The sequence below is a fragment of the Syngnathoides biaculeatus genome, chromosome 18 (assembly GCF_019802595.1).
Source record: "Syngnathoides biaculeatus isolate LvHL_M chromosome 18, ASM1980259v1, whole genome shotgun sequence".
Taxonomy (NCBI): domain Eukaryota; kingdom Metazoa; phylum Chordata; class Actinopteri; order Syngnathiformes; family Syngnathidae; genus Syngnathoides; species Syngnathoides biaculeatus.
The window spans coordinates 8,611,090-8,638,856 of NC_084657.1; the positions used below are offsets into that span (position 1 = coordinate 8,611,090).

The following is a 27,767-nucleotide window of genomic DNA, read 5'->3' on the forward strand; positions in this document are numbered from 1 at the left end:
CTACAATCTTGGTGATTAGAATAGAATCGCAAATAACCCGGAATTTAGTATAGATTTTTTTTCTTCCCAAAATCAACATTATACTGTTAAACAAAACAAAACAAAGAATCCTCTGGTTTTATAATGCTTCGTCACCCCTAAATATTACACGTGATTCTCTCTGAAATTCCATATAAATCAATGGATTGATGATCATGTACTAAAATTGAGATTTTAGTATGCTGTAATCTTAATGCTTGAGAAAAATCAGCAAGATTTTTGTTGCAAAATTATCTCCGGAACCATTGTCGTTTATTGCTGGGGGGCGGAAGGAAGAGAAATGGTGTTACACGGCCAGAAGGAAGTAGAACGTTGTCCACACGACGGACGGATGCTCCCAAATGTCGACACCTGCACTCTTTCACGTGCCGCGTTATTATTAATTTTATATTTGAGATGGATGCGGGCACTTTTAACCGAAGTGTGAGAATGGTATGTTATATATTTTTTTGGAAGTCGTTTGTCTGGACTGCCGCGTGCGTGCTAGCATGCTAACCGGCAGATGCAGTAGAATAATGCCGCCTTCATTTTAATATTTGACAAAGTGTAATTTGTTCTTATCATCGATAAGCAAGCGAGTATTGGTTCGGTACGCATTTTTTTGTGTATTTTAAAGACGTCCTGGTGAGACTTGTCTTACGTTAGCTGTGAAGAAAAGCCAATCCTAAATGTAGTCATTAAAGTTAATGTCGTTCTTTAGCGTATTTGATGGCACTAAAGGGATAAAACGTCATTTGATTTATGTCCAATTAATTCTCAACACTGCCATGTAGGGCTGTGCAATTTGGCCATAAAACAACAGAGAGAGAGAGAGAGAGAGTGTGTGTTATTTTATAGTCTCTCAATCAGTTGCACAGCAATGTTAATTTAAATCTTTTACAAATCTAAATTTTTCAGGGTATGTCTTATGTGGGAGATTTTTTTTCTCGATTAAAGTGCCCCTTTTTTAACTTTGAGGACTCCATTCAAATGATCCAATCAAGTAACACCCCTCCCTGATGGTGCGTTAGCCGGAAATTAAATTCATTTGAGTCTAATAATAATACTCCCCTCCCCTCCAGATTCATATGAATATCAGACCACGGCAAATGGAGAACAAGTCCATAAGTAACGTTTTTCGTGACGAGAATCTCTTTCCAAATTTTTTTTCAAATGAATCAAAAACCTTTACAGTATTGTCATCATATAGGACTGTGCATACGACGAGATAACAAGCACTCCTCCACATTAATTCCATATTTGCTGGCAAAATTGCTGATCTTTAATTGGTTTCCATGATCCATTGTTATTGGATCCAAGGAGATCCAAATCTCTGCCTTTCTGTGGGAAATTCCACCCGAAAACCTGCTACCCTAAACTATTTTTCCCGAGTAGTCGCGTCTCCTTCATGTGGTGAATGTGTTCCCCCCCCCTTTTTTTTTTTATTTTTAGTTACCTTGGAGGTGAGCTAGGTTGTCATGGTGATATTGCTGGGATGGCAGCAGGCGGCGGCGGACCTCAGGAGGAGTGGCACACGAGCGATGCCTGGTGAAGATGCCGGTTCAGGGGCTCAGGCCTCCCCACCGGTGGGGTATTTGGGAAAAGTCAGTGCGAGCCCGTCGTGGCGCTCCCCTCAACTCTTTTTTTTTTGTCACCTGCGCAAAGCTGAATTGGGTTGGACTGCTTCAAATTATGTTCAAAGAGACAATGGAAATCTTTGGTAAAAGGCGAAAGGTTTGCGTGCGTTTATTTTGAAGAAGAAAGCAAGCTTTGTGAAAACTGTTGTTGCTGTACTGTGTTTTGGGCAAAATGCATCATTTAAAAAAAAAAAAAAAAGTCAATCATCTGAGAATTATTTGTGAGGTAAATTGTATGGAGGAGATTTGGAGTTCATGTTACACTATTGGCTTGTGTTTTTTAAGAAAAGAACCTGGGTGGGAAAATGTAACTTTGCTGGCAAAAATGCGACTATTATAAAATACATTGTTACCTTGTGAATGACATATGCTACAAAATTTGTCTTCTTCGAGAATTTCCCAAAAAAGGGCTTTAATGGTGCTTTAAAAGAAATAATTTTTAAAAAATCGAGACATTTTGTTTGATAAATGTGGTTTTAAAATACTTTTGATTTTATTCAACAAAGTTGGGAATCACCATTTGAAGTGTCACTAACTTTTTATTTGAAATCCTCTCGTCCAAGGTCCAAGAGAGGGCAGCGTCTCTCGACCGCTGTCCGTGGTGCGCGTCCAAAGGTCTGAGCTCGGCCCTCCGTTCGTACCGTCTCAACGTGCACGAATCCATCACGCTGTGCAGCGAACCTCAGGTCGGCCTCTGGTCATTACACACTTTGTTACTGTAAAAAAAAAAAAAAAAGAGACCAGGCAACTCATAAGATGAATTACGAGCTCCTTTCACATTGCCCATCAAAGTGGGCTTTTTCCCAGCTCACTGAACTTGTTCATGTAGGGGGAGGAGTCACGGTAGGGTTGGTTGTTGTCTGCCCGGCAACAAAAGTCTAAATAGAAATTTCATGAGATATTTCCAAGTGTTAGAACGGAGATCATGAGGCGGAGGTTGCCCAAGATGGATCTCTGAGGTACTCCGGTGAAAATGAGGTACAGATGGGATTTGTGCTGGACAGAGAGAATAAATATGAAGGAAGAGGAAAAACAGTGTTGAATGCTCAGTGCTTATTAAAAAAAAATACTTAGATAATTACAATGTTTTTTATTCGGTGGCCTTAAAATTTTCAATTACATTTTCAATGCTACATGATAATTGCATTCTAACGATATGTCCGGCCCCTCCCCTTCCTCACCAGTGCCTCTTCCCACTGGTCAGTCGCCCCCTGGAGGATGTTCTGGCCAGTTTGGTCCCCGCGGAGACGGCGGCCGGCGGCGGCAAGAGGAAGACTTTGCCGCAGTCGGACGAAGATGACCGCAACGCCGTCAAAGTCAAGCGTCTGCGCTCTGACCAACACGATGCGGATGCAGGAACGGCCGTCGTCAACAGCCACTGTGACGCCACGATGACGCGGGCCCAGCGATCCGGTGGGAAGTCTTGCCCGCCCCAGGATGGCGTTTCAAATCAGTCGGGCTGTCCGGCGTCTTCGGTTGCGCCGCAGATCGATGACGGTGTCGTCTATTCGGATCTACTCGGAAATGCTCCCGACGAACTCGTCAGCAGCCCCAACCGACCCGCGAGCGAATCTGAAAAACCCGTCGACGCTCCTGAGGAAACCTTTGCTAGTCCTGTGGCCGCTCCCGGCAAACCAATCGACGTTCCCGTCGCCGCTCTGGAGGAACCAGCGCGTCTCTTCTGGAAGAATGCTCACAACCTGTGCTGGTTGGACGTCCTGCTGGTGTTTCTGGTCAACTGCAGGAGTTTAAGGAAAGTCAAACCCCGGCGTGAGCCTCAGCGCGGCGCCATCTGGCGCCTCCTGAGCGGCTACGACGACGCCCGCGAGGCCCTTCGAGTGGGAAGCGGTGAGTGCCAGCTCGTTTTTTCCAGTCGGGGGGGGGTCATCGCTCGGTCTTTTGCGCGGCAACATTTTGGGAACCGACTTTCACTTCATCTCAAAAGAGAACATTGATTGGATTTATGAGTAATTTTGCATTTGACGTTTGCACTCGACGCCGTCCACTCCGACGATCTGCGCGCAGGCGACAAGAAGAGAGCACAGCGCGAGGCCGACGAGCGTCTGCAGGAGCTCCGGACGGCCGCCTTTGAGCTGCTTCGGCCGCAGCTCCGCTGCAAACTGGGTGAGCGGCGCCGCCTTTTGAAGATTCCGCGCAGAATTTGCCTTAACTTGGACTGCATCGTACCTTCTTTTCTGCGTATGACGCGTATAAATCTGGGAGTCAGGCCTCTGAATTTTGGTAGTCAGGTCACGCCAACCGTCAAAGTGACGTCTGCAGTTTTTGAAGCCGCAACTCGAGCAGACGCGGACGGCGTCATTTCCGGGCCCGAGCGTTCTCACCGCTTCTTCGTCCCGCGCAGGTCAGAAGGAGAGTCCGGTGTTCGCCATGCCGCTCCTGCTGGCGGCCGACTCCTGGGCGGAGCCCCTCTTCCGGACCGCCTTCCGCTGGGAGTTGACGTGCGCCAAGTGCGAGACGGTCGCCACGGAGAGGTCGAACATGAATTGATTTCATCTGTTGGTTCACGTTTGTCAGGAAGATGGTTTTAATCATATTCTACTTGGCACCTTCAAGCTGACATGCACAATTTAGACTAACAACATTGCAAGTACAGTGAGCGTTAACGTATATGTCGCCACTTTTCTGACCTTTGGCGACATTAAATACATTTTATGAGTCAGATCATTGGAGGAAATTAAATCAAGGTACCACTTTAATTATCATTACCGTAATTTCCGGCCTATAAGTCGCAACTTTTTTTACATCCTTTCAACCGTGCGGTTTATGCGGCTAATTCGTGCATTTTTTTCTAAGGGATGCTAGCGGGGCGGAAAAGGTAAAGAGTGAGACCGGTGGGATATATGTGCCGAGGAAGCGACTTTTACCGGTCCGGTGTGACGGCCAGAGTTCTCCCTTTGCTGAAAAGTCTCTTTGTGAGTAATACGCATGCGCGTATATTTTGTCAACTTCCGGCCATTTCGAAACATCCCCACAGATGCTTCCAAGTGCCATTTGACAACTTGTCGGCGAGTGTTCGTGTTTATCTCAGAAAGACGAACACAGCGAAGGTACATATTTGTGTATATCTTTTTTTTTTTTTTTTAATCAACCTTTGTTTTAAGGTTGGGGTTAGGTTATAACATATGTTAGCTCCCTATGTGTAGACGTAGCGCAACTATGAGACCGGGAGCATTCATCAGAAGGCGACTTCTCAGCACGGGGGAGCGCTCAGACCGTCACACCGGCCCTGTTAGCGCTGCGCTAGCATTGGCGCTAGCGTTAACACAACACTAGTGTTAGCGCTGAACGCTAGTGTTAGCACGACGCTATTGTCAGCGTGGCGTTGGCGTTAAACTCTGTACCGTCCGTCGTCGTAAATATCTCGTGTTTCAATGTGAGCACTTGCGGCTTATACACGGGTGCAGCGTTTGTATGTACCAAATGGTATTTCCGTTCCAAACTTACTGGCTGAGGCTTAGAACCAGCTGCGCTCTGAAGGCCGGGAATTATGGTATATTTCATTTTATTTGTGTCAAAGTTGAAGCATTTCAATGTTTATTTGGGATCATGACAAATGTTTTTCTTGCTCTGTAAGCTGAAAGGAAAAACAAAATCTCATTTCAAAGATGTATGCATCTGCCCTCACACCCACCAAATGTTTAAAAGTATTTTAACCGTTGCAGGGTCACCAAAACGCTCCCCACTTTCACCAACGTGTTGCCGGACTGGCACCCGACGCGCGCCGTCCACTTGGCGCCGTGCAACGCGTGCGGTGCCCAGCGCCAGCACAGGACGATGACACTGGAGAGGTTCGGATTCGTGTGTTTTTTTTTTTTTTGTTTTTTGTTTTTTTTTTTCATGCAGTTTGTTGACCCCCGTGCGGCCGTCGCGGTGCTCCAGGGTGGCTCCGGTGTTGGTGCTGCACTTCGTGGAGGGTCTGGCGCACGGCGACGTGGACGCGCTGGCCTTCACCTGGGAGGGTCGCAGGCACGCGGTCACGGCGCTCGTCCAGTACCAGCGGCGCGACGAGCACTTCGTGGCTTGGACGCGCACGCCTGACGGTGAGCGCACCGCCGTGCGCTTGAACACGACGGGTTATTTCAGTTTGAGCTTTCTCATTTCTCTTTTTCTCACTCTCATTTGATCCTTTTTCTTTTCTGTCAGGCTCCTGGCTGGAGTTTAACGACTTGAAGCACCCCGAGAGCGGGCTCCACCGGACGCTGCCCGTTCCCGCCGGGGAAATCCACCTCCTTTTCTGGGAAGCGGAAAAGGATTCGCCCGGGTCCGGAGCGCATTCGCCGTCGAGCGCGTCTCCGGATTCCTCGTCCTTCCACCGCGTGGCCTCCGAGGCCTCGGAGGACTCGTTGCTCTTCCTCGCGCTCGGTGAGGAGAACGCCGTGACGACGGAGGCGCCCGAAGACGTGTCCATCGGGTCCACCACGCTGCTGGAGACCTTCCACGGGCTGTCCCACGACGACATCATCACGCTCACCTTGATGGAGGTAAGTCGTGGCATAAAATAATGTCAGATAAGTATGTTAACGCAGTTTATTTGTGAAGAGGTTCGAGGCCCAATATTGTGACAACTGCCGCCCCAAAAGGCCTTGTAATTACCGCTAGCTGCCGCCAGATGGCAGCAAAGCACCTCAACAGACACTGGAGAGATTTGATTTGGTCTTGTCTAATATAAGAGAGGAAAAGATTCAACAAAATGTTTACACTCTTAGGGACATATTACAGAAAGGACTGAATTTGTTCATCACTTCCACTTTAAGTAACCGGTTACTAAAGTCACCTTTTAAGATTTGTATCTGCAATCATTTTGGTGACGTGAACTGGATTGCGAGAGGAGCAAAATTGGACTTTGTGTCACTTTGACTGTGATGAAGTACGTTGCGAGACCCCCAGCAAAACAGGATGAGCCGACGCCGGCAAATTCAACCCGACGACGAGCACCAACCACACCGATATTCCGTCAGATGGCGTCCAAGTAATACTTTTATTTCTTTGGTTCTTAGCACATCCTAACCAAACTTTTGACTGAACCCGAGCGTTAGGATTCCCCCGTGAAGGTCATTGAACGCAACCGGGAAACGTTCCGCAATGAAAGACGAGCAATTTTCCATTACAGGTCCAATCCGACGTGCCGACGGGTCACAAGGAGCTTCCGGATTGCGTCGCCGCGCCGGACAGCTCTTCTCTGACCCCCGGCGACCCCGAGGAGCCGCCACCGTCCTCGGCCGGATCGGACGTCAACGACGCCGACGACGATCCCAATTTGGAACAAGGTCCGAAGAGAAGCAAAAGTGTCTCGGCGGTCGGAGAGACTGCCGGGACGAAAGCGCCGCCGCAGGAAGTGGGTGCTCAAGATATTCGTCCGCCGCCTCAAAGGGTTCAGTGGGCATCGCCCGTGGCCTCTGCGGGGCCATCGCCGTCGCCTTTGGACCCGAAGTCCCGCTGGTCCTACATGTTCAGTCAGCTTCCTGTCAGTCAAAGGCCCCCCGGGCCCGTCAGTCAGATCAACACCCCCCCGAGTTATTCCACACCCGTTCCCGCAAAGAGGCCGCCAGCCCCAGCACCGCTCTTACCCGAACCTGAGCCTCTGCGCACGGACGACGGCGACGGCCTCCCGCTGAAGTCCGCCGAGAGGTTCTGCGCGTTTGGCACTGCCGTCCAAATTCCGACACCGCTTCCCAGGAGCGATCGCGGCGACGTCAGTGCGGGGTCGTCGGCGCCGCCCGCTTTCCTGAGCGACACGGACGCGCTGCGCCGCAAGCTGCTGAAGAAGCTGAAGGCCAAGAAGAAGAAGCTGGCCAAGCTCAACCAGCTGCTGGCCGGCAACACGCCCGTCTCGCCCGTCAGCGTCTCCTCGTCTTCCACCTGCGACAGCTTCTTGCCGCGCGACCCGCCGCTGCCCTCGCCCGACAGCTCGGGTTTCCTCGACGCGCTCGCCGGCCTCCGAGACGGGACGTGCGCCGCGCAGCAGCAGCAGCAGCAGCCGCCGCAAATGGAAAACTTCCTGGACGAGTTTCTCTCGACGGCGGCGCCGACGGAGGCTCAGCGAGTGATGGAGAAGGAGGCGCTCCAGGAACTGGAACTTTTTCTTTTATAGCTGCTAGACGTGGGATTGCCGTGCAGGTGGGTCCATCTCAATAAATCGCAACGCGACGGAAAAGCGGGTTGAATTTGTTCCGCAAAACTCGTGCATCTCAAATTGAAACGAAAGAAAATGCCAAAAAGCAGAAACTTTTTTTTGAATGTTTTTAATAATAAAACGGCATTGTACGCTATTAAAGTATGCAACGCTTTGCACTAAAGAATGAAAGCGTTTTGATGCAAAACGATGGCCACTGTACTGCCTGCGGGGGGGGGGGGACTCGCGGGTATCCGCGGCGATTTCACGGTTCCTCAATACGACGCACTTAATTTTTTCTTTACGCAGGGGATTAAGAATACATGTATGCGTGAACTTATTTGAATTTGTGGTGCCACCCCCCCCCTTTTTTTTTTCCGATGCAGTTTCCAGAAAGTTGTTAGCATTAAGCTATCAGAAGGCAACGCCATGTCGTCGTCTCGTAAATGGAGCCTCTTTGATCACGCTCGACTTCGAGTTTGCGAGTTCGCTTCTGCTTGTCTAATCCGCAAAACGTCAACGCGCATTTTGTTAACGTTTTTGTGCTCATCGTGGTTAAGAGATCAAATATGTTCAGTTAATTTTTTTTTTTTTCCCCGTAACGGTGAGGAACATCTTGAAACTTTGCGTTTTGTACTTGTAAATGTTGAATCTGCGCTTCGATGCCACGTTGTGAACTGTCCGCACAACAAAATTGGTTTCCTGATTAAAGAGCACAACTGTTTTGATGGATCTTGTTTTGTGATATTAATTTAACAAGCCTCATAATCATACGGAGTGGTTGCAAAAACACTTCACTGTGAGGGTGTGTTTGATATTTTGCAGCAAACGTGTGTGTGTGTAAAGTTTGCATGTCCTCCCCGTACCTTGTGTGGCTTTTCTCCGGGTGGCCACTGCACTTTCCTCCCACGTCCCCAAAACATGCAGCATTCATTGGATAGGGACAGGCTCCAGCACTCCCACTCGTGAGAATGAGCGGCTAAGAAAATGAATGGATGGATCAGTATAATAATATTGGTTGATTCATTTATTTATTTTACAATTAAAACAACTTTTATTGAGGTAGTCCGTCAAGGTGCAGTGCGCCACGCGGTCAGTAGATGGCGGTGTACTCGTTTTGAACGGGCCCGTTTGTTTTTCTCGTCATCACCACGTTGAGAGAGTTTTTGGCTAATCAATGAATATTTCAGATTTGGAATATTTCACGGTAAAATCAGTTACGGGAGGTTCATCTCCACACCTTATTTCGTAAACAGACTTGGAACATTTAATATTTCAAGTGGTGACAATGTAGAATTATTGTTTTGTTTTTAAAATAGCAATTGTATCTTGTGACGTCATTTTACCCTAAACAATACAACCTTATTAAAAAATTGAAGTCATTTAGGGAAAAAAATGTAGTTCATAGTGGTTGGTTTAAAACAAAATAGACGCACTTAGTTTTTGCTTATTGCTTTTAGGATTTTTTTTGTTACAAATGTTCTAATATTATGCTTTAAACTTATATTCCTTGTTGTTGGTGTTTTTTTTTTTTTTTACACACTTGGCCAATAAAGCTGATTGTGATGTGATATTGTGGCCACTCTCTGGAATTCTTTTGAGTCCACAATCACGAGGTGGAGGTGCTGAGCTCACTGTCCTCGCCAAATTCATTTTTCGGAACCATTACCGTTGTATTATTATTATTATTAACTATTGTACATTTCTTACATCCCACATACCAGCATGCATCATATTGATTTTCGAGCGTGTTCTTTGTTCATGTGTTTTTTTTTTTTTTTTGTATGGGGGGGGTTATTCTGGGCGTGTGTGTTTTTCTTCCTGGCTTTTCTCCGCGAGCCCCGCCCACATCGACGACGATTGGCCGGACCAGTTGAGGAACGCCCCGCGCTGCCCCTTCTCAAACCGGGAAAGTCGCTCGCGCTTTAAACTGACCCAAGACAAGCACGAGCCGGAGGGACGGGAGGGGAAACGCTCCCAAAACAAAGACCGCGTTCTTCATTTATTGTTATTATTTTTTTTAATAGCGCCAAATAAATCCTTGGCGGTTTTATTTAGACACGTGTGTTAATGTGCTCGTAGGACCCCTTTGGATGGAACAGGTGGCGTTCACTTGTAATTAGAGGGCGTCAAATTCCCGGAGGAAGACGGCGGAGGAGCGGACGACGGTCATGCCGGTGGCCCAGTGCGACCTGTTGCCGGAAGGCGAGGCCGAAGAGGGCGACCTGACGGCGGCCACGCTGTGCGGCAGCCCCGCCGCGGACGTGCTCAAGAAGTTCTACCACACCAAGCGGGTCGGCAACTACCTGATCGGGAGGAAGCTGGGCGAGGGCTCCTTCGCCAAAGTCAGGGAGGGGCTGCACGCCCTCACCGGGGAAAAGGTCAGGCGAGACAAGCCCCCGCACTGCACTGCACGGCACTGACACCTGTTTCTCAAAAATGGAACTCCTTACATCACATGCACGCGTGCGACTTTAGCAATATAAAAAAAAAAAAAAAACTCACTTTTTCATTCCAGATGCAACCATTCATCCATTTTCTCAGCCGCTTATCCTCAAAAGGAGCCTATCCGAGCTATCATCGGGCAGTAGGCGGGGTACGCCCTTAACCGGTCGCTGGCCAATCGCGGGGCACGTTGAGACAGACAGTACGTACTGGCAAACCGGAAAGCGGAGCGCTCACGCGCCCGGAGAAAAGCCACATGCAGACGTCACACAGGTGAGGCCGGGTATTTGAACCCCGGTCCTCAGAACTGTGAGGCCAACGCTCTACAGCTGGCAGTATCACCCCCCTAAAACACTGCAACCTTTTATTTTGAAACATGTTATGAAAATAATAATAATGTCAACCCTAACAACAAAAACTGTTTTTATATTCCTTAATTATTATATGTTTATCCCCCTAAAAGTTTTGTTCTAGGAACATTTTAACCACTAATTATACAACTGACAAAAAACTTTATATTGTAATCTTATGCTTTAGAAAAGTGTAAATAAATACATCTACGTCATTCTGGTCATTGACTTTATTGCAGTTTTTCTTAAAAAAAAAAAAAAAAAAAAACACATTTTGATGAGGAGTCACTGGTGTAGCGGTACACACGCCTGCCTTTGGCGCAGGCAGCGCGGGATCGATTCCCGCTCAGCGACGGTGTCGATATCTGCCCTGCGACTTGACTGACGACCAGTTCGGGGTTTAGGCTGCCTTTCGCCCGAATCTCGCCCGGCTTTCCCGCGACCCTTGTGAGGATAAGCGGTTTGGACAATGACATGACGTCACATTTTGATGCAACTGATGTCATTCCGCCGTCCGGCGAACGTTCGCCGTGTTCGACTTCCATCGAATCCGAAGGGCGACGTCGCCGGGGACTCTTTTGTCTGCCGTCCTCGCCCGGTGACCTCCCGCACGTGGCTGACCTTTGTTGTTTTCCCGACGTTTCCTCTCTCGCTCCTTTGTGTGCGCCGCCGAGGAGGGGGGGGGTGTGATGCGGGTGGCCAATCGGGGAGCGCCGCCCACGCTTGCGTGCGTGATGATTAATGGTCTTCATCGGGATTCTGCTGAAGGCCCCTTCGAGTTTTCTTTGTCTCGACCGTGAGGAGACGCGACTCGGACTCTTTCACGAAATACATTGAAAGATGTTTTTTTAACATATAAAATAAATTTAATACAGTATAAAACAGTCCATGTCCAAGCCGCTGATCATCACAAGGGTCACAGGAGCGCCGGAGCCTCGCCCGGCTAACTTCGGGCGAAAGACAGACTGCACCCTGAACCGGTCGCCAGCCGTGCGGGAATCGATCTCGCGTTGCCTGCGCCAAAGTCAGCCGCGTACGAGAGGCTGAACTGCTATCAGTGCGCGTGTAGACAGGCTGACTTTGCAAAACCGGCAATAGTACGAGAATTTAACTCAAAAAAAAAAATAATGTTTTGAAGTTTATATTTTTGAGGAAAAAGTTGTGAAAATTTTATTTTTCTTTATTTTTAAAAATGCTTCAACCTTAAATTTTTTTTTTTTGGTAATGGGAATAAAGACATTTTAGCCCCATATGGATAAAAAAGATGACATTTTATGAATATAATTTGCATTTATTTATTTTATTTTGATAAAAAGGCAGTAAAATGGATTTATGTATTACAGGTGTTTTATTTGATCAAATGTAACACTACTGGAATAAAATGTCATTGTTTTCAAGAAGAAGATATTTGCAAATGAATTAGCCTCACATAACTCCTATATTCCAAAAAATGAAAATATTTATCTTATGAGAATCCCGTCATCATTTTTCAATTTTAGCATCTTTGGCGCGGCGACGCCACGCGAGCGCGTCGTGGTCGCGTTGTTGGTGCCCTCGTGGAAGGTTGCTGCTCTCTTTGTCTGGAGATGATGCAAACCAAAGCAATCGCTGCTGCTGCTGCCAGACGGCCAGGGAGGGGGCGAGCGTGGGGGGTGCGGGTGGGGGGGGGGCTGAGCATCCCTGGAAAGTGCCCATTTCACACAGTCTGTCTGTGTGTGTGAAAGCGAGGCGAGGTGGGGTCACATGTTTTGGATGTTTGTACTGTAACCCACTCCCCCCCCCTTTTCTGTCTGAGGGGAGCCTGGTAAACAACTGAACCCCACCCCCAAAATCCCCCCTGGCTGGGGAGCCCCCGCTCCCTTCGACCCCCCTCCACCCCTGTCACAAATTCTGTCAGAGACAATGAGCTTTTAGCGCTTTTTTTTTTTATTCATATGGATTATGAATAAAGGGCGGAACAGTGGGGCAGCTATTGGACCGGGGTTCAAATCCCGGCCCCTGCCTGTGTGGGGTTTTCATGTTCTCCCCCCGCTCTCGCGTGGCTTTTCTCCAGGCCTTCCGGTTTCTGTGCCCGCATTCATTGGAGACTGGAAATTTCCCCTTAAATGTGGCCCGCGATTCTTTGGCGACCAGTTCAGTGTGTACCCCAACTCTTGCCTAATGACAGCTGGGATTTGGCTCCCGCGACCCTTGTGAGGATAAGGGGCTCAGAAAGTGGATGATTTTAACGTGACATCTCCTCTGGCCAGCTTAAACGTTACAAATCAAATAGAAATAATCCAAAAAGTCGGGAAAGTTGCAGGTCGGCGTGACACCCCCCTTCAAAGGAAAAACTGCAGACGGGCGACTGAAGGACGGGACGACCTCGCTGTTAACGAGGCAGCGATTCGTCCGCAGCCGTCTCCTTGAGATGATTTGCTCGCGGATCGCCGTCGGAATGTAATGAGGGTCCGGGCGGCGAGCGGCGTTCTGGAACCCTCCTAGCGGCCCACGTTCCCTTGGGCGCCAGCTGCAAACCAAATTCAGGAAAAGGTCTCTTGGGCCATCCCCCCCCCCCCGACACTGGCGGCAGCTGCTAGCCCGCTGTGGCGTTACGCGCGCTGCGTCTCCCATGATGCATCTGGCGGATTCCACATTTCCACAAATACCACGTCGGAAAAATACACACGAAAACTCAAAGAACCAAACACCAAAGTTAAGATTCGATTGATATTTAGATTTTTTTTTTCCCCCCGAATTATATGATTTGATCAGATGATGTGTTTTTAAGTTGTGAAAATGAATCAGTTTTTCTTTTTTGCAAATCCCCTGAAAACGCCGATTCCGGCAGTTTTCGGACACGCAACCAGAAACTGAATCGTGATCACTTTGCGTCTGCATTTCTGCTGTCAATTTGAAGCCACGTCCAGCTATTCCATATTTTTGGAATCGATTATTGTACCGATACCTGTAATTCGTCAGATAAACAATGATTTTGCATTACTAAACAATATTTGCGCACGACGTGCATGTCTTATTGTTGCCCACTCGCGGACGCCATTCTCCTGTCCTATACTGTAGTATCTGTGATTTTGAGCGCGTGGGCCAATGAAGCGCGTTGAACGGACAATCAACGGTTTTTGATCTTTGGCTAAAAAACAAAATAAAACGGGAGGGAACGGTCGGAACGTGGGATGGCGGGATTGGGGCTCGACCGCCGTCGGGCGCCTGCTAACGGTCGGGCGTCTCCGGGCAGGTGGCGGTGAAGGTGATCGACAAGCGCAAGGCCAAGAAGGACTCGTACGTGACCAAGAACCTGCGGCGCGAGGGCCACATCCAGCAGATGATCCGCCACCCCAACATCACGCAGCTGCTGGACATCCTGGAGACGGAGAACAGCTACTACCTGGTGATGGAGTTGTGCCCCGGCGGCAACCTCATGAACCGCATCTACGACAGGAAGCGGCTGGACGAGCGCCAGACGCAGAAGTTCATCCGCCAGCTGGTGCTCGCCGTCGAGCACCTGCACAGGGCCGGCGTCGTGCACAGGTACGCTCGCCGCCATCGCTTTTAGGATTATTATTATTATTATTACCACCCCAACTTGAAGCCTTCGCTTGGCTTGAAACCCTCCTTCAAAATCTGAGCCTTGCTTAAGATGCCACCCAGAAACCTTAAACCCGGTCTGGAAACCCAAACCAAGGATTTCAAAGTCCTCTAACCATCGCTCAAAATCCAAACTTGGAACCTTGACCTTGGCTTGTAGGCGACGTTTTGCGCTTCATTTAACACAAAATGCGTCTTTTCTGTCTCTCTGCCGCAGAGACCTCAAGATCGAAAACCTTCTGTTAGATGAGCAGGACAACATCAAGCTCATCGGTATAAAGAAAATCAATTTTCGTCCAAAGTATGAGAATAAACCCAGAAATAACAGCCCCCCCCCCCCCCAAAATCCAGATTTTGGCCTGAGCAACTGCGCCGGCATCCTGGGTTACTCGGACCCCTTCAGCACCCAGTGCGGGAGTCCGGCCTACGCTGCCCCGGAACTGCTCTCCAGGAAGAAGTACGGACCCAAAGTGGACGTCTGGTCCATGTGAGTTCTCCGTAGACTTTCTCATTTAGGAACTTGAACGCTTGCAAATGCCAATTCTGGGTTTTCGGGTGACGTAAGACAAGGTTGTAGGTTGAATTCCGCAGCGTATACGCTCACAGAAAATCTCAACGCTGAATTTGATGTGAAATGTCCATCCGAGATTCAAAACAAAAGTCCAGAACGGCTTTGAAAATGACGAAGGGCGCAGGGTCTTTGTACTTTTATTATTTTTTTTATGGGTGAATTTGATCTGGGTTTGAAACGCGTTTGGCCCAAAGGCGCTTCAAAGGCTGGACCTTCACACCGTCGATCAAATGACAAAGCAGACAAGCACAGACTGGAACGGTCCGTCCAAAAACCAATGGAATCGTGTATTGAATTCGATTTCTAATATTTGCTATTGTCTAAATATTAAATTGAAAGTCGGAAGGGCCTCCCCAAACCAATCCCGTTGGGCTTGTGTGAGCTGCAATAAAAAGGGTCACTCTCCTAATGATATTCTTAAATACTTAATATATGTTACATTAGGTGTAATATTATTTTAAAAATAGTATTATTGTCATATTAATTAATATTAATATTTTGTATAATGTAGATTAATTAATTTCTATGAATATTAAATAATGAAGCAAAGTCCACCCGAATTCTGCTCCGATTTCGAACAGTTTGAACTGGACGACGCTCGACCGGTTCGCCTGACAGGACAACTTCCACTAATAATTATCAGCCCAGAAATAAAATGTATTGAAAAATTGGAACGAGAGGAAGGAAACCAGTTCTGTTTGACCTCTTCATGGATGGAAGTCCGGCCACTCACAACTGAACCTAAAACCCTAACCCCAAAAATTCAGTTTTTGCTTGGCAATCTGGAGCGAATTTGAATTTGTGTTGGTGTCTGGCAGCGGCGTCAACATGTACGCCATGCTGACGGGCACGCTGCCCTTCACCGTGGAGCCCTTCAGCCTGCGGGCGCTGCACCAGAAGATGGTGGACAAGGAGATGAACCCGCTGCCGCCCTCGCTGTCCACAGGTAGCGCCGCCGTGCGACATTGAAAAACGCAAATACCGAAAAATGAAGACCATTTGAACGGCGGGAAGTCCCGAGTGTCCGAGGATTCCGCTCGTGTTTCTTATCCTATCGTGTGTTCAATTCATAAGCGAGAACCGCTGACCCGGCCGGCCCTGCCCGTCATATGTACGGTGGCCTAAAAGGTTTTCCGATCCGGCTTTTCGATGGATCACCTTTAATTTTCCTCCGTCAGGAGCGCCATGTTGTAGTGCAAAGAAAAGGTCAAACATTGGACCCACGTCGGTTTCAAAACTTTGACAATTGACAAGATTCAGTTTGATCAAAGTACTCGTTAAGAAGTCTTAACTTCACTGGAACAAGTTATCTTTTTCTTGTTTTTCGTTTTTCAGCCGCCATCTGCCTTCTGAAGAAGCTCCTGGAGCCCGACCCCAACAAGCGGCCCAACATCCACCAGGTGATGGCCGACTCGTGGCTGCAGCTGGCCAACAGGAACACGGGGGCGCCCTACCTCAACAGGTACACGGACGGCCCCCGCTGCCTCCCGCTTCGCTCGGTCGGCGTCTTCTTTCTCAGACTTTTGCTCCTTGAAGGATCCACATCGAGGAGATCAACCACACAGTCCTGCTGCACATGACCGAGAAGATGGCCTACAAGCACAGTGAAGTCCTCAGCGCCGTACTCACCAACCACGCCTGCCACACGCTGGCCGTCTACTTCCTGCTCAACAAGAAAATGAAGAGGCTCTCCAAAGAGTACCGGGTAACCGGCGACCGCCATGAAACGGAAACTCTTAACCGGAGCGTGACTTTCGAGTGCATTTGAAAGTTCTGCCATTTGTCTTCCAATCTTTCAAACATTTGCCTTCAAAAAGTTCTTCAATTGGCTTCACGTGGTCACAAATTTTCTCCTATTTGAGATTTCATGAAAGGTCTAAAATTTGATCAACTCTGATCAAGGTTGTCGTCTAAAGTCTTACATTTAATCAAACAACTGTCAAAAAGTCTCGACTCCAACGAAAGACCTTGGAGTGACCGTCAAAACCTCTGCGCGTCCTCAGGAGATGCAGTTCCAGGAGAAGACCAAGAAGGGCGACAAGCCCAAGAACGAGTACTTCCAGACGCAGTGGCGCAAGCACGTGGACAAGCTGACCATCCCGCCCAAACAGGCGCCCGTCTACCTGGCCGTGAGCAAAGGGCCCAGCAAGGACAAGAAGCACCGCACCGGTGAGCGTGCCGACGGCACCCGTTGTTTGCGTTGAGCCGCCGGCCGTCTTGGACAACGTGACTCCCTGTGTCGCCCTCAGACTCTTTGTCGTCGTCGATTCAAACACGGGGATGTCCGCCGCTTAGAACTTTAATAGTTGGCGAGAAAGTAACCAACTAATTTTCATACATTGGGTTACTTTTCAGGCCACGTCATCCGCTAGCAATAGTTCTATTTAGTCAACCAGAGGTCGGAAACTTGACCCAAGTTCTGGTAAGTTCCAGTCTCAACTTCGAGCAGCCTGGCCTCAAGATCATTATATTTTTTAAAAACATTCGGTGGGTCTGTTCCCCTCGGCAACTCAAAGACTTTGCCCTTCGAAAAGTCTCCATGAACGTTTTCCGCCATGTTGGCGGAGGCTAACAGTCGTTTGCATCTTCCTGTTTCCTGTGTTAGGACTGCTCCGTGCTATAACCGGGGGCCATCGCAACTCCCCGCTGGCGCCGCCGGGCACGGTGGCGTCGTCGTCCATGGAGTACCTGGAGATCCAGCCTCTCTTCTCGTCCCACACGCCCCAGCAGCGCCGCCGCTTGGCCACCATGCCGCCGGTCAACAACAGCGGCAGCCCCGAGCACGGCGTGCCCGCCCCGCCCGCGCCCTCCCCCATCGGCATGCACTCGTTCGGCTCGCTCTCCAAGGCCGAGCGGCTGGACGACACGCCCGCCTCGCCTTGGTACAAGCTGACTAACGGGACGCTGTCGCCGCCCCGCCACGTCTCCGCCTTCCAGCCCGACTCTTCCTACCTGAAGAAGGCCACCGTCCCGAGTCCCCCCGTGCTCATCGTTCACCCGCAGCCCAAGAAGAGCGTCTCCGTCGACTGGGGCGGCGGTTTCTCCTCGGACACCGGCAGCGGCCCGCCCAGCGCGGCGGGGAGCCCGCCCGGCGGCTCGGCCTTCAGCCCGCCCAAGTCGGCTTTCAGCCCGCTCAATCCGCTGTCCGCCTTCAGCCCCCCGTCCAATCCCGGCGGCGGCGGTAGCGGCGGCGGCAGCAGCGATCCCGACAGCCCCACGCAGCGCGCCAAGTTCCCCTGCGTGGGCGTCGGCCTGGCGTTCAAGAAGAAAGTCCAGTTGCAGCCCTTCAGCTTCCGACCCGAGCAAGTGGTGGAGGAGGTGGTGTCCCCGCCCCCCTACCCCATGCAGACTCTGCTGTGTGCGTCGGGGGCGCTCAAGACCCTCTGCTGAGGGGCCTGGACCAGACCACCGCCTGAAAACCAGAAAACTGTGAACTGTCTGACTTGAAAATATGTCTGAAAGCAACATTTGGATCCCCGGATATGTGTTTCCCAACCTACATTGCGCCGAAGCACAAATTTCGTAATGTCACAAGAAGTGCATTCAATGAACCTCTGGATTTTTTTTTTTTTTTGCAGTCTGCCCCACAAAATGAGCTGTTTTGGCGCTCAGACCGAAGTAATTTGGAAAAAAATACTTGGAGGATCTTGGGTTGAAGTACTTCATTTCAAACAAAGGCACTGGAACTTTGTTTTGGACAAAAGTAGTGCTCTGCTGCCTTCTTGTGGCGTCTTAGTTCCAAGGAGCTTCGTTTAGACTCCAAATTCAGACCTGCCTGTAACAAACGGACTCCAGTATAGGGACGTACTCGCTCCCGTCAGAATTCTAAAAATTTCCGGACCAATGGCGGCTGAATGTGGTTGGGAATCACGTTGCTTTGAGGACACCACGTAAACACGCGCACTGTATTATACACAGAGTTTTTTTCCACGCTAATACTGTGGTCGCTGACTGAGCCGCCGACCGATTCGCACCAGCCCGCCTCTTCCCCCGTCCCGACTACACTTTTGTCTTTGCTACGTGTTTTCTGTGACGTCTTCCGACCGCCGTTTTGAAGGAAAGCCAAAATGGCATAGCTTAACCGCAGCGTTTAACGCCGCTTACCTCACGTTTTTTTTTTTTTTTTTTTTCGATAACGACTACGTGGGTGCCAAGTGTTGTTTGTTTTGTACAGCGATGGCTTCCGTGCCGGCTTTTTATACGCGTTTTTATTTCTCCGGGTTGAAAAGAAAATTGCAAAGTGTCGAGTATATGCCAAAGCAACTTTCACCGTCAGAGTACGAATTGGAAGCGCCGATAAAGTCACACCAGGAAAAGGGACAAGTTGATCTTAGCAGGATTAGCATTTCGATGGGGGCTCATTGGGATCAATTCCCGTTTCGTTTGCGGTGCGGGTTCTCGAGACGTCTTCGTGCGTCCAAGTACGGAAGTAAATAATGTCCCGCCAGGATCTGGATTTAAAAAGCTGCAGAAAACAGGATTTGAATTTGAAATGTAAATTGTTCACATTTTCAATAGTTGCTGCAATTCGCCATCTGCGCCATCAGGCGGGGTTACTTCAGGTCGGAAGCCGAACAGCCAGCCAATCCAGTTACGCTGTCTTAGTACGTGGCGTCACGCGACTGAGAAAGCGTAACTGCCATTGGCTGGCTGTTCGCTTCTGACATGAAGTAACCCTGCCTGGTGGTGGAGACGGTGAATTTTAGACGGCGAATTGTTAACATTGAAAAGTTACACTGATGTACATTTATTGAATATACTTTGAAAACTTTACTTTTGAAATTCAAATTCCGGTGGCATATATACACGTCCACCCAATTTGGTGATAAACTGCTGTCAAGGTGCAGATTTTGCTTTGTTTAACTTTCGGGGAGGTGCCAGATGAAAATTCATTGAAAATAAAATTTAAGCAGGAAGTAAGTTTCTTTCACCGTGACATCTGAGACATTTTTAGAGGCCCCCACGGGATACGAACTCGCAACCCCTGGTTTACCAAATCATCGCTCTAACCACGGAGCTACCAGGCCTCTCACTGAAAGTGACATTTAAAAGCAAAAATCAGGATTGTGCGTGACATTTTCAACGTTTCCCAAGCTAAAACGCTCTAAGCATGTATAAAAAAAATACCATAACGAATTGGAAAAATGCAAATTAAAAAAAAAAAAATCTTCCTGCAGACGTGATGTATTTCTTTCCATATTTCCAGTCACGTTTCAAGAAAAACAACAAAAGCCTTATTTTGAAAGTTGATGTTTCTGAAAAGCAAACAAACCAACCACTTGGTTTGGTTTCATGCTGTAGTTTGTGCAATAGTTTGAAAGGTTTACTGCAATGATTAGCGTAATTCCTGGCCTACGGAGCGCAACTGCTCATAAGCCTTACCCGGTATATTTGTAAAGGAAATACCATTTGGTACATACATACGTCGCAGCTCTGTAAAAACCGCACGTGCCCACATTGAAACCCACACAGAGTTTAACACTAGCGCCACGCTAAGGCTAGCGCCGTGCTAATGCTAACGCTAGCGCTGCTGTAACGATAACACCGCACTAACAGGGCCGGTTAAAAAAACATACCGGTAAAATCATTGAGACACGGTGGCCTTTAGGAAAAAAAATGCACTAATTAGCCGCAGGGTTGAAAGCGTGTGAAAATAGTCGCGGTTTATAGGCCGGAAATTACCCTAATTTGTTTTTTGCCAAGATGCAAAAAAAAAAAAAAAAATAAGAAAAGGAATTTGGACCTCCTCAGTCTTGTCGAAGCCAATTGTGAATTTTTTTTTCCTTTCTGGCTTCGCACTGCTTATCATTCAAAAGGAAAAGTTGCATGTGTTGTTGTACCTGTCAGCAGTCTTTGTACCTTTTTTTTAAAAAATTGTTTTTCCAATTGTGTCAATGCCGAGCTTGATGCCGACTCGGAGGAAGACTTTTGTAAGGTTTTGTAAGGACGTCGCTTTGTCGAGAGATTTCTATGCTGTTTAAACTTATTTAAAATATTTATATTCAAGTTCAACACAGTCTTTTGATTTGTTGTGTGTGTGTGTGTGTGTGTGTGTGTGTGTGTGAAAGGTACGCTAAAATTAACACCAAATTGAGGCTCTGAGGCCACCTGTGAATTTCCCATGTTTTCTCCCCCACAACACAAAAACATTTTTCAGTGAGTTGAGTAAAATGCTTTTTTTTAAATAAAGGATTTTACAGGTAAAAAAAGGGGTTTTAAAATTCAACCCAGTGGGACCGCTTTTCTCACACGGTTAGGAATACAAATCAACTAATAATCTGCGTGCGACCCAAGAGGTAAGCGTTTTCTGATAACAATTGAAAAAGTCTTTCAAAGCAATCTTTGAAAAGAGGAATCATGTGACTGGTTTTAGCTGGCTGTCAATGCTGCAGGTATCGGGAGGTTGTGGCTCGTTTTTAGCCGGGTTCAGCGTGAAAGCCAAATGGCAAATAAATGCAGGCTTGTGTCACTCCTGACAACCCCCACGAAGGTATTTTGAGCTTTTACTCAAATTACCAATTTTGATCCGTTTTGGAAATAAAATCACCCCGCTTTCACGCTGCCGTCAACGTTTGTCGATCGTGTCAACGGTAGAGACAGAATTGCGGGCTGAAATGAGCGAGAAAGTTCCTGATTTCTTAGACTGCATCTAATGAAAAGCCGATTCCAAAAAGTTACCAAACGAGTTTTGCACTTGAAGCTAAATGTAACGTTCGTCCCTTGGTTACCCGCAGGACACCTGCGGCTGCCAAACAAAACCACGGATCCTTATGACGGCTCAAAGACCCTTCGGAGGGTTTTACACACATAGCAGGGAGCCCCTCCGAGTCGTAAACACAAACTAGACCTTAATCCACTCAGCTGTGGCACCACTTAAACGTCTTTGGCTCAACATTGGCCTGAGCAGACAAACAGGGGGGGCCTGGGGGGGGGGGGCGTTCACCCAACAGTCAACATGTTGAGAGGATGACGCGCTTGGTGTGGTTGTAAGCGGATTTAAACAAAAAAAAAAAAACATTTCGGGTTCCAGATCCTTTTGTTTATGGCCGCGCTTGTTTGTCCAAACAAGTTGCCAAAATCAAAATTAATCGTGTTCCTGCTCTGATATGAACAAACGATATTCTTCAGTAAAGAAGGAAAACATACTGAAACAAAATGCCATACCTTGCAACAATACCCTTTAAAATCAAAAACTGCTCACATGTGAAGCATTTTTCTTGAAGAAAATAACTTTTTGAGACGTGTAACTGTTCATCACAATAAAGCAAATTAAAAAAACTCCAAATTGAAAGCCAATCGTGTTCTTGCACTCGGACAAACAAATAATTCCAGGGTGCTGGCGACCAGTTCAAGTCTGGTCCGCCAACTGGGATCGGCTCTGGCACTCCCGCGGGCGACTCTTGTGAGGATAAGCGGCTCAGAAAATGAATGATTTTTTTTTTCCCCCCCAAGTCATTGGTTTTCATCACCAAATCAAATATATATTTTATTTTTATTATTATTATTATTTTTTTGGGTGGGGGAGGAGGGTAAACATTTCCATACTTTCCTCCCACTTCATTGTTTTCTGGAAGATGCCCATATCAACCGGTGCACTTATTATTATGATTATTCTTGGTCTAGGGTGTGGCCGTTTTTGTTTTTGGGGATTTTTTTGTGTCACTATTTTTTACATGCTGCACAATGTTTGACTGGATTAAAGCAGTCCAAATATTACGACAAGTGTTTTACATTTCTATTTTGTGCTACTAATCTGGTCCAAAAATATTTATATTGTTTTTTTATTATTTTTTTTTAAACATGCCAAACAGGTGGAACTCGAGATGTTTTTCCGCTTTCTCCTGTCATTAAAAAAAGGAAAAAAAATGGAAACGTTATCAAAAAGATGCCGTCAGCCAATCGGGCGTCGGTGTCGGCGGCGACAGCTCGAGCCGTCATTGGTTGGAGACAGTAGGCAGGCGACATGATTGGCTGATGGAAGTTTCATTGCCTCCATGGCAACATGGCTTCCTCATAGGTGAAAGGTGGGAGGGTTGGGGGGGCGCCTTTGCATAATTCAATGGGGTGCGTTACGGCCAAGCTGATTGGCCCACGGGACAAGTGGTGCAATAAAGGCGGCAAGCTGTGCAACGTGCGCAAAACGTCGTCAACACACAACAACACGGCAGAAGCGCACACACGTGGGATGACAGACAAAACATACGTTAAACCGTGTGTATCACGGTAAAAGCTCGCCTCACACACATATTTATATATCAAAAATGTTCCGGATAAAAGGCACAAACTGGCACCTGCCAAAGGGGTGAGTTTAAGCGCAAAAACATTACGGCATGCTTTGTGTGTTTTGTTGTTTACGGGATGGGTGGGGCAGATTAGCCACCAGCCCGGCCGGCGGAGCACGTGGTGCCTGTTGCCGTGGCGACCGCTCCGCCTGATACCCACGCCGGGTGACGAAAGCTCGCCGGTCGGGTGGGGGGGGGACGCCTCGCCGGGAAGTGTTGCTAAGCACACTGCGCGGGGTCGGCGGGTGAGCCCGCGTCGAAAAAGGGAAAAGGAAAAGTCAATCCGCTTGCCTGCGGATGCGCCGAGCGGATAAGAAGAAAACCCTCGCAGATTATCCAGATCACGACAAACACTGGACAACATTTGCTAAACTGACACAGCAACGACTGAATGTTGTTTTGCTAACCAAAACAGCAGCACCTTACTTCCAGCTAGTTTGGAAAGAACCCAAAAGAGGAGCAACCTGGTCGGTCAGCCTCACTCGGGGTTCGCCCGGCAAACCTTCGCAAAACGTTTTGACGTCAGACGCCAAACCACCGCGTCAAAAGACGCCAACGTGCATTGCCGTCGAGCTGATTTGGATTTCGAATTCTTTTGTTTCCAAATATGTCCGCCGGGCAGACAAAGGTTGGGGAGCGCCGATGTGAAAAAACATTTTATTCTCTTAACTGTGAACCCAACAGAACAATGAAAAAACGTGAAGACAAACACAAACTCACGCACGCACGGCGAACAAAAGGCGTCGCGATCTATGGCCGAACTGTTGACGGCGCCAATTTGGGGGGGTGGGGCCTCAGGCCTCATCTTGAACGAGGTTCTCCAGCTCCTCCACGCGGCGCGCCATCGACACCACCAGCAGCTTCATCTGAGGGGCGGGGCCGCAGGAAAACACAAAGGGGGGGGGGCAATCAATTCGCTTTGGCCGTAAATTCTTTACACTTTGTGTTCTGAAGGCATTTGGATTTTTTTTTTTCCACATGAATGTTTTTCACAAATATGTATTCCTATTTTCTCAATTGCAAGTCTTTGATCACAAAATCTTCACTTTCAAATGTTTATTTTACAGTCATTGAACGTTATCACTGAAAGTAATGAACATTTCTTTTTTCAGCTATTAAATTTAGTTATGACATTGAATTTCCATATTCAGTTTTTAATTAAAATAGCCTTTTTCAGTCAATTACTGAGCTTTGTACATTCAATGTAATTACTGCTGGCAGCACGACCGGTTTGATCGTCTGCTTGCTGAGAACCGGGGTTCGAATTGCCCCCCCTGTGTGGCTTTCCTCCCGCATCCTCAAAACGTGCCTGCATTCATTGGCGACTCCAAATTTTGTTTTTCTCCTGGAACAAAAGATTCCTGCACATGCGCTGATGTTTTTTTTTTTTTTTTTTGTCCCTGCACTTGCGGAAGAAGGCTGGGCTGCAGCGCCTCCTGCAGGCCAATTTGAGAACCGTTTACCCCGGACCAAACAAGGAAGGAAGGTAAAGGCCTTGAGCCCCCACCCTAACCCAAAAAGTGACACACCAAGGCGCCGTTCGTCGGGTTACCTCGGCGAGCCACTGCTGGACTTGGCGTCGGTACTCCAGCGTCACCGGTTCCTCTCCGGCGTCGGTGCCCGTCAACTTCACGTTGGCCGAGCCCAGCACGTAACTGCAAACGTGGAAACAAAAAAGGCAAAAGTCAAAACGCGCGTTTCCAAATCGACGGTGTGCACATCGCTGACATGTTTTTACTTCATGAATTTGAAGCAAGCTACGCGGGTCGGATTGAAGTCGTTATTATGGGACGACAAAAATGGGCTTATGCGCTAAAAACGTCTGCTGGGTGGACAAAGTCAAATTAAAGGCTTTTATGAATATTACATTATTTTAGCTCAATTTCTCATCTCTGTCTGGATTCTATTTGCTGTGTATTTCTTTAAAGAAATATTTTTGTTGTTTTTCTTCTATGTATCTTTTCCTATTATTACTGCATTTTAATTTTTGTCAGCATCCTTTATGTTACTGGTATTTATTCATTATTGTAGCTAAATTTTTCTGCTCACTCATGCTGCTTTTCTGGATTTTCTTTTCATTTTTCCAATTTCATGTATTTATTTTCAGATTTTTTCCCCCCAGTTTATCAGTCCAATTACATTTTCTGCTCAGCCAGACTGCTAATTATTGAGGACATAAAACAAAACTACATCATATTAATATATATATACTTTGTTTTTTACTCAACTCTTGTGAATTTTCCATTTTATTTCTGTGCATTATTTTATTACTATAATTCTGCTCACTCAGGGTTGTGATTTAGTGTAGACATTTAAAAAAAAAAAAAATATATATATATATATATATATATATATATATATATATATATTTTTTTTTTTTTCCTGTACTAGTTGCAGTCAACGGCCGCACACATCCATAAAATCCAAACGTGCCTTGTTGTACAAATCCTCGTAATCCCGGATCCAAAACGTGAACGCTACCTGTCGATGTGGGCCACGTCAAAGCAGAACTTGTATCTCTTGTGGTCCAGGTTCCTGGGCGTGGACTTGTAGATCATCCCGAGGACCGAACGGCACCCGACACACACCAAATCCACGATCAGACTGGCCCAAAAAAAAAAAAAAAAAAAAAAAAAATTGGAAAGTTTCACACATTATTCACTCATTGAGCTCATTTTTCAACAAAGTCCTTCTAAATAATTTATTCAAGCGACTTGCAAAACTTCTGAAAAGGTTTTTCATTGAGAGGAACGCTGAAGACGTGGCGGCAGGGTGAACTCCCCCCAAAAAAAATTTTTAAAGAAGTGCTCAACTTCACTGCACACGCTCATATTTTCTCTCCCCCAACCCTACTACGGTAAAGAAGAAAATCACAATCCCGAAGCTTTGAAATGTGAGGCCGATCTGGAAAGAACGAATATCCGCACATGACTTCAAGACGCGATTAATCCGGGGAGACTTTCTTACCACAGAGAACCTCTGCTGGCTTCGTGAAGACGAGCGTCCTTACCAATCAGCACGTTGTTGGAGACCCCTGAGGAGCAGAACAAGCACGTCAGAAGGCCGTCTCGCACCAACGGACCGCCATCACCCGAGCAACGGAAAGGTCCAAGCTTCGGCGTCCGGAGGCCGTTCGGACGGGGAAGCGGTTTGGCCGTGATCGAAACAATAGAGTAACACAGTCCCGGTCGGTAACTTCACTTGGTTGCGTGATGTTCTCTTCTTCAAAAACACCTTCCGTGTCAGAAGGGGGCTCGTTCGTCTCCCAAAGTAGGGTCTATCGCGTGTTTTCAATGGCGAATGTCCGGGGTGACGTCGCGGACAGTAAATAGGGCCAATGTGGCGACCGCTTGGATGTCGTCGAACGACACGAGCGATGGATGACGCGCTCTCCGCTCATGTTTATTTTTTCTCATAGACATTGATGTGAATGAATGGAATGTTTCTAGGGATGACACTTGACCTTTAACGTTGAAAAGTTACACTGAAACTATTGAAAAGGTGATTTGAAGAACGCTCCAAATGAGTCTACCAGTTTATTGGTTACCCCAAAGCTAGCTTACACGAAGCAATTAGTCGGGGAGCGAAAACTTTTGAAGCAAGTGGAGTTGAGTCCAAACGGGGTGGTGTGTGTGTGTGTGTGTGGGGGGGGGGGACACAACTACTTACGCTTGAGTTCAATTTGATTTTGTGCGTCTTCGCGGGCGTCCCACGACAAGGAATCACCGACGGGCAACTTGCACTTCCCGCAGATGAACACCATCGGACCTTCGTCGTCGTCGCCGCCGTTGTCGTCGTCAATTTGAAGCTGCAGCAACTTCTCCTCGACGACGGACGAGTCCGCTTTATACTTCTCGAACGTCGTGTTCACAGCTTTCACGTAGGGGGTTCGACACTTGCCCCTCGTCGCCATTTTTGTTTTGGACCAAACGTTCGAAAGTTCGCGCCGCCACGATGAAAGTTGGCGAGAGGAGGAAGCGAGATAGTTCACCCCCTCCCCGCGCCTCCCTGCTCGTTTCGTTATGGCCGCCTAACGAACAACTCGATAGTTTACCACCATCCCGAAGAAAAGCCACGCAGAGTCAGGAAGAACATGGAAACTCCACACAGACCGTCACACCCTGATTTGAACCCGCAACCTCACAATTGGGAGGGACGTGTGCTGTTGGACATCAAGATTTTGTTATTTATTTTAATATTTCGTCTTAAACAATAGTAGTGTTTGTATGTATGTATGTATATATATAAATATAATCTACTCATCACAATTTTGAATACAGCTTTATTTTTTAAAATGAAAAAGCCCAAACAAATTATTTGGTAGCAAATCGCATAAATACTTTAAAATTAAAACAAAATTTTACACGACAAATAATGTAAGTTCTTTTCTTTCATATCCGCACGGAATATACTCCACGCAACATTACGCATTAATTTCATCTTTAAAATGGCATAATATCACACTTTTCATTTATTTTCTGGGGAGCTTTTTTTTAAAAAAAATATATTATTAGTGATTCTGGGGCCTCAACTCCCTGAGAAGGGTTGCGTCAGGAAGGGCATCCGGCGTAAAAATTGTGCCAAACATATATCTGCTGTGGCGACCCCGAAAGGGACAAGCCGAAAGAAACTTACTTATTAGTGATTCATCTTTGTCCGTTTTTCATCTTTGTATTTCAATAACGTTAAGCGAAAAGCAGATTTTAAAGCCATTATTATTGTTATTTATTCATTCAGTATCGATGC

At 47.4% G+C, this 27,767-nt stretch overlaps 3 protein-coding genes across 5 annotated transcripts; 2 read left to right on the forward strand and 1 right to left on the reverse strand.

Moving 5' to 3' along the window:
- Positions 1-323: 323 nt before the first annotated feature.
- uspl1 (ubiquitin specific peptidase like 1) lies at positions 324-8,516 on the forward strand. Its single transcript, XM_061802394.1, has 10 exons — positions 324-471; positions 1,471-1,622; positions 2,219-2,341; positions 2,840-3,503; positions 3,681-3,779; positions 4,018-4,147; positions 5,339-5,464; positions 5,556-5,716; positions 5,820-6,157; positions 6,787-8,516. The coding sequence occupies exons 2-10, from the start codon at positions 1,497-1,499 to the stop codon at positions 7,765-7,767; spliced, it is 2,748 nt and encodes a 915-aa protein (XP_061658378.1). The 5' UTR covers positions 324-471; positions 1,471-1,496; the 3' UTR covers positions 7,768-8,516.
- hunk (hormonally up-regulated Neu-associated kinase) lies at positions 7,659-18,129 on the forward strand. Of its 2 annotated transcripts, none has more exons than XM_061802395.1 (10): positions 7,659-7,793; positions 9,871-10,169; positions 13,819-14,111; positions 14,386-14,441; positions 14,520-14,655; positions 15,558-15,685; positions 16,075-16,201; positions 16,276-16,444; positions 16,743-16,908; positions 17,345-18,129. In XM_061802395.1, the coding sequence occupies exons 2-10, from the start codon at positions 9,960-9,962 to the stop codon at positions 18,127-18,129; spliced, it is 2,070 nt and encodes a 689-aa protein (XP_061658379.1). In that variant the 5' UTR covers positions 7,659-7,793; positions 9,871-9,959. The 2 variants fall into 2 exon arrangements, with proteins under 2 accessions (XP_061658379.1, XP_061658380.1); XM_061802396.1 differs by lacking the exon at positions 7,659-7,793 and adding an exon at positions 9,730-9,795.
- On the reverse strand, positions 18,034-27,212 carry mis18a (MIS18 kinetochore protein A). Of its 2 annotated transcripts, XR_009792395.1 has the most exons (6): positions 26,691-27,212; positions 25,989-26,055; positions 25,503-25,625; positions 24,574-24,676; positions 23,742-23,887; positions 18,034-18,151 (listed from the first exon to the last, which is right to left on the reverse strand). XR_009792395.1 is itself a non-coding variant. In XM_061802400.1 (5 exons), the coding sequence occupies exons 1-5, from the start codon at positions 26,932-26,934 to the stop codon at positions 23,816-23,818; spliced, it is 609 nt and encodes a 202-aa protein (XP_061658384.1). In that variant the 5' UTR covers positions 26,935-27,211; the 3' UTR covers positions 23,665-23,815. The 2 variants fall into 2 exon arrangements, 1 of the variants encoding a protein (XP_061658384.1); XM_061802400.1 differs by lacking the exon at positions 18,034-18,151 and having other exon boundaries at positions 23,665-23,887; positions 26,691-27,211.
- Positions 27,213-27,767: the final 555 nt, after the last annotated feature.